A 6,502-nucleotide genomic window follows, 5' to 3' on the forward strand; every position below is an offset into this window, starting at 1 on the left:
ATAACTGCTTGATCAGCAGATGGTCCCAGGGCGATAAGATGAATGATGACCCCGCTTTCTGTCACTTCCCCAATACAGGCTTTGGCAGTGCTGTCCTCCCCATCAGTCAGCAGCACTATCTCAGACCCATTCAGTTGGAAGCCTGCCTTTTCAATCACCTGCAGAGGCATTGCAGACATGGTTAGCACTGTCGGTCAAACTGATGAATGGGAAAGTAGACAAATGCAGAGAAAATGAAGAAAGATAGGAGGAGTAGAAGACAGAGTCTTTGCTTTAAAGATCACAGAATCTTCAAATAATATCTAGAGTATCTCTTTTTTCTTATTTTGTACTAAAGATTTAACCAGGGTCTTCGTACTCAACTATATCCCTTGCCCATTTACTATTTACTATTTACTTTGGGACAAGGGCTCTCTAAGTCGCTTGGTTTCAGCTCCAACTTGAGTCCTCTCTGACTCATCCTCCCAGAGTTCTGGGATTAGCTATGTACGACATATCTAGTTATCTTAGGGTATCTGAAACATGATTTTTTTCCTATCTCTTCCAATGAAGGGAACATTTATTCAAATGAACACTGGTAGGAGCAGAGTTTTGGAAAATCTTGCCCCCATTAGACAAAGGTACTATCTCAGCCTAGGAAATGCAGGTGGTTAAGACATCCAAAATATTTGTGAGAAGTGGTTATAAATATTTGTTTTGCTTTCTTTGACTTGACTATCCTCTGAGGAAGCACCCATCTGTGAAGCTTGTAGTCCATATAGCTTGCTACATTAATAAACCACCTTAACATAAAAACATCATTGATTCCAAATTAGAAATTGTCCAGCATACTTTTGAGGGAAAGATGAGTTTACTTCTAAACATGGTAAGGCTAGAGACTAATTACATAACTATTAGTTTACTTATAGCATCAAAATAAGCATATTAGTGTTGATGAAAACCAAATGAACAATGTTTAATGAGTTATATTTTTAGCTGAATCCTCTTTTTATAAAAGCACAAGAGTTTAAAAGTCAGAATTTTGCATCTAGGTACTCATAGAGAAAATAATAAGAACAGCTTCAAACAGAAATTATATTTTATTTTATCTAATTGCTCTTTTCATAATGGCTGCCTTGAGTACCATTTTGAGAAAGGGATTCCAAGACAAAAGAAAAAATTCCAGATTCCCAGTGACTTCTATTGGAATTGGAGTAGAGGTACTTGCTGATGTGGGAAAGAGGGTTTAACATGTCATAATCCCTAATGAAGCAGGAAGCAGAGAAATAATTGACCATTTTCATTAGAAAGTCTGCACGCTGTGAGACAATGTGACATATATGTGAAAAATACACTCTAATGCTCATTGAATCAAACTGAAATGTGCATCTAAATATGTGTGGAATTAACAGAGTATGTACATCACATTTCTCCTACAGTCTGAGTGCAAAATAAAAATCAGGGATGAAGTCAAGCTCTCTCTCTTTACCTCTCACTTCCTGTGTGAGTTTCTTCACTGAGCTCTTGCAGTATCAGTCACCATGCTGGGAACTGCGTGGTTCCCATTCATGGAAAAACATCAATTCAATTTAACAATTACCAAGGTTTGTATCAAATGCTGAACGACAGATGAGCAACAAAGACACAGCTAACATGTAGAGCAAAGAAGTGTGTAATTCAAGATAAATTCAAAGAATTATAGTTAGTTTTTTTTATTTTTACCTCAAATGCCTTTTTAATCCCAGAGCAGATGGAAGTTCCTCCAAGAGCTTGTGTAGGCAAGCTTGTCACAAGCGTGTCTCTTTCGCTGTTGCTTTTTATTTGTATTAACTCACTTCTAATGCTTGCAACACTATCAAATTGAACCATTCCTACCCAGGAGCCATTCTCCACAGTCTCCAGCAGGAAATGTTTTGCTGCTTGATTCATTCGGTTGAGGCGATCACTACCCTGAATAAAAAAGTAAAAGAAAATATCCAAGTAGTTTTCAACTACAAAATCATAGCATCACACATAATGGGTACATGCATTTATTGATAAGAATTTTTCAATCATAACTATTATTGTTGATAAGAATCATTCTCTTTTTCAGTTGATAAAACTGAAAAATAAATTTGAAAGATTGTTGTCTTTTCAATTAAAATAGGATTATGTGTTTTATGAAATATAAATGTTTTAGCAGTAAGCTCATATTTTTTAGCTAGAGATGATTTCTGGCTGCTAAACATTTCAGTTTAGAGACAAAAGCTATGATGGAGACTGAGTTAAAAATGGGGATGATGATGCGCATGTTAGTGATCCTCTGATTACATTGTACTGTGGGCCAGCTCTCTTAGATTAAGTCACTAATGAAACCAGAATAGTTTAAACTTCAGTCAGAGTTGAAATATAGTCTTCAGTGAATGAGGACTAAGTCTGCCCAAGTGTGAAACTTACCTGAGCTGAGGCTATATTCTGAGAACCTCATCCTCTACCAATGCCCTTGATGTTCTACTTCTAACTTTTTCCCAACATTTATTCACTGGTGATTTGATTGAAATGGGCTCTTTGGTAACCTGCCAGAATTCACATCACCGGCCTCATATTGAATGGTGGAAAAACTAAAGGCATTTCTTTTAAAAATCAGATATGAGATAAGAATATTCATTTTCATCTTCTTATCCAATATGGTACATGAAATTGAAGCCATAAAAATTAAGAAAGAAAATAAATGAAAGGGATGCAAGTGGGTTAGGAAAAAATTAAGTGATCTTTATTTGCAGTTGACATGATCCTATATTCAGAAGATCCTAAGACTCCACTAAAAGATTTTTGATCTAGTAAATAAGTTCATCCATGAAATGGGATTCAAAACCTACACTAAAAATTAATAACCTTTCTCTATACCAATAATGAAATAGCTGAGACAGAACTCAGTGACACAATTCCATTCAGTAACTTCCAAAGTATTTACCTAAGAATTAACCTGACCAAGGAGATGAAAATCTCCTTCTACCATGAAAATCAAAAGAAGACAAGAAGTGAGAAAAAAGGCATTAAGAGATAGAAAGACCTTCCATGTTTGTGGATTGACCGAACTAATACTGCCAAAAGTGAGCGACAGATACAGTGCAGTCTCCATCCAAATACCAACTGCATTCTTCACAGAACTAGAAGAAACACTCACAAATTCATATCAGAACATGAAAGAGAAAGAATAGCCAATGCAATCCTTAAGGAAAAGAGTAAGGCTGGAGTCATTACAATCCTGATTGCACATTATATTACAAAGTCATATTAAAACAGCGTGGTACTGGCACAAAGATAGACACGGAGACCAATGGCACAGAAAAGAGTACTCAGAAACATACCACACAACTGCCACCTGGGTTTGACAAAGGGGCCAAAAAATACATGGGATAAAGACAGTTTCTTTAATAAATTGTCCCCATAAAATTGCATATCTGTATGTATAAGATTGAACCTTTATCTCATCTTTCATCTGGTTTAAAAATCAGTTTATAATGGATCAAGGACCTGAGTAGAAGCCTTGAATCTTTGAAACTCGTAGAAGAAAATTAGGGGAAACACTTGAAGCCATAAATACAAGAAAGAACTTTCTGAATAGGCCTTTAAAAGCACAAGAAATGAAAGCAAGAATGAACAAATTGACTATGTCAATTTAAAAAGTTTCTGTACAGCGAGTGAAACAATTAATAGAATGAAAAATCTAAAATAGCCCAATCAATAAATGAGCAAGGGAATTGAAGTGACATTTACTTCTCAAAAGAAATGTAACTGGATAATACACACACGAAGAAATGTTCAAATCTTTAGGTAAGGCAAATCAATCTGCATTGGAATTTTATCTCAGTTCAGTGACTATAATCAAGAATAAAAAACCAAACCAGTGCATGTAAGGATTTGGTATAGAAAAGGACCGTTTTACACTCTCATTAGGAATGTGATTTAGTGCCTTCACTATGGAAATGAGTATGGAGGTTCTTTAAAAGTAGAAGTACTATTTCACACAACCATACCACTCTGTTATGACTTGTGTCTAGGTGTCCCCCGAAAGTCTTGTGCAGCCATGGGGCAGCTTCTGGAGTCTGTGATTGATTATTGTGGGTGTGGATGTTGCACTTGCCCTGAGGCAGGTAATTTGCATTACAGCGTGAGGAGGGAAGAGTTTCCAGCTAGCTGTCTGAGCTGCTGCCACTCCCTTTGCTCTCTGCTCCTTGCTACTGCCATGAAAGGTTGCTCCCTGCCTTGTATCTGCTTTGGAGTCAGCTAAGCATAGACTGAAACTTCCAGTAACTGTGAGCTAAATAAATCTTTCCCTCCTTCATCTAAGTGTCAGGGATTTGTCCCAGCAATGAGAGAAGAGTAACTGAGACACACTCCTTGTTAGATGCTAGGTTAGGAAATAGAAACAGAAAATAAATACAGGAAAAAAATTTCTGTGTCGCTGATCATTCAAGAGATGCAAATTAAAACAACACATTTTCCAACTCATTCCAGAAAGCAAGGATATTATCAGGATATCAACCAATTACAAGTGTTGGCAGAGCTGTGGGGTCGGGGGAAATCCTTCTCCACTGTTGATGGGAGTGTAGACTGGTGCAACCACTGTAGAAGTTGCTATGGAGATTCTTCAACAAACTAAGACTAGAGATTCCACTGGACTCAACCAATCCTCTTCTAAGTATCTCCCCCAAAGAATTAAAAGCAGCATACCACAGTGAAATACATATACTCATGTTTACTGTGTCACAGTTTACAGTAACTAAATCTTGGAAAAGACCCAAACACCCATCGACCAATTAATGGATAAAAAAATTAAAAAACATGATTTCTTTATATAATGGAGTACTCTCAGCCCTACAAGGTACAAACTTGAGACATTTATAGCTAAATGGATGGACCTTAACATCATACTTTTAAATATCCATATATTCTTTTTTTTTTTTTTTTTTTTGTATTTTAGGGAAGGGTCTACAGGGTGTTCAGGGTCTCACTATTAGATCAGACTCATAGTGATCCGCCTGTTTACAGCCTCCCAAAAAATGGGATTACAGGAGCGCCCAACCATGCCCAGTCTCATTTGCTATCTCAGTGCACCTCAGGGGTGGGGCCAGCACAGCAGGCCCGGGGATCGAACCCCTGGGCCCCACGCCTGCTTGCAGGCACTTTAATCCTATTCTTTATAGTGATTTTTGATCAGTTACTTTGAGCATGAAGAGGTCACTCATACAGATGGTACAAAGAAGATAATGCTATGTGAGGAATACTGCTGACTGATATTTTTAAAACCAGCAATAGAGTTTAGCAGCCATTACTCCTCAGGCTTTTCAAGCATTTTCCATACAAGGGCCTTAGTTTAATGAAATTTCATTCTTTAGTCTCTAGCTTGACCTTTGAAATTAAAGCTTGACTAAGAGCTCTCTACAGTAAACCATCTACCTTCTCGAGAAAAAAATGGAGACACTATTTAATTCTAAAAAATTAGAATTAATTTTTGGACAGCTTTTTTTTTTAAACTACAATAGTTTTCTTTGCAACATCTTGAGATCATAATCACAAGAAATGGTATTTTACACCATCATACAATTTGTAATAGTCTAGAGACAGGTAGAGCATGGCGTGTTCCGCGACACACTGTTGTAACGTGTGTAGTCATGGGGATAACTGACTACACCCAGAAAAATGGACCCAATGAACTTACACTCATGCTTCCAGACTTATCAAGAACGAGGCACACAATTCTTTCATGGATCCTCAGCAAGGAGAAGGTAGGTGCAGGAGGTGTTTCCTCCATCACCGTGGTGTTTTTATAGTCCTCCGACTCTCTGATTACCTCCCATGTGCTTCTGAAATTGCACATTTTATTTTGCAGACTTGGAGCTTCTTGGTTATGGTTTTTCTCATTGCAGAATTCAACAACCTAGAAAGTTGATAAAATGGAAAGTTTTACTGTACCATTCTTTAAAATGCTTCATTATAAACCTGAAAAGAGTAACATGTGTCCTACAAATATACTTTGCTGAATAAATGAAATATAATTAATGAGAAATAGTATATTCGAGAGGAAACTTAGCAAATTGGTAACAGTATATAACATTAACTGAGCGTTTACAGTGTCTCACACAGTGACTAAAGAATTTTATGTGATAGATTTAATCTTCCTCTGATCCAGATATACATTATCAAATAAAACATGTTGGGGGTGTGGGATAGAGCGCTGTGAGTTCAGTACATGCCCAGCAAGTGCAAGGCCTTGGGTTTGACCACCAGCACCAGAAGATAAATAATTAAATGAAATCTGATATGCCCTTTGATTATAAATTCTGGGAACAAGGATTAGCATACTTACAGAATCAATACTTTGCATAAACATTATGGAAGCCTTTTCTGTTTGAACTTTATCGGGGAAGAACTGACAGCCTTTTTCATACAATTTCGTAGTAGAATCAATTCTACATCTTCTAGTTACACAGCTCCCTCCTTGACATGCGTAAACGCTGTTTGTCCCAGAGATTCGGGC

At 37.1% G+C, this 6,502-nt stretch overlaps 1 protein-coding gene across 1 annotated transcript in view; it reads right to left on the minus strand.

Annotated features, from left to right (window-relative positions):
* The window catches only part of LOC101579078 (calcium-activated chloride channel regulator 4-like), a 25,736-nt gene that overhangs the window by 10,618 nt on the left and 8,616 nt on the right, over nucleotides 1-6,502 (minus strand). Inside the window, exons 3-6 of the mRNA XM_004639317.1 lie at nucleotides 6,332-6,502; nucleotides 5,684-5,902; nucleotides 1,702-1,929; nucleotides 6-158 (exon numbers count right to left, since the gene is read on the minus strand). Coding sequence (XP_004639374.1) covers nucleotides 6-158; nucleotides 1,702-1,929; nucleotides 5,684-5,902; nucleotides 6,332-6,502 — 771 coding nt within the window. The remainder of the gene's footprint in view (nucleotides 1-5; nucleotides 159-1,701; nucleotides 1,930-5,683; nucleotides 5,903-6,331) is intronic.

Source organism: Octodon degus, unplaced genomic scaffold (genome assembly GCF_000260255.1).
Source record: "Octodon degus isolate 3935 unplaced genomic scaffold, OctDeg1.0 scaffold00109, whole genome shotgun sequence".
NCBI classification, from domain to species: Eukaryota; Metazoa; Chordata; class Mammalia; order Rodentia; family Octodontidae; genus Octodon; species Octodon degus.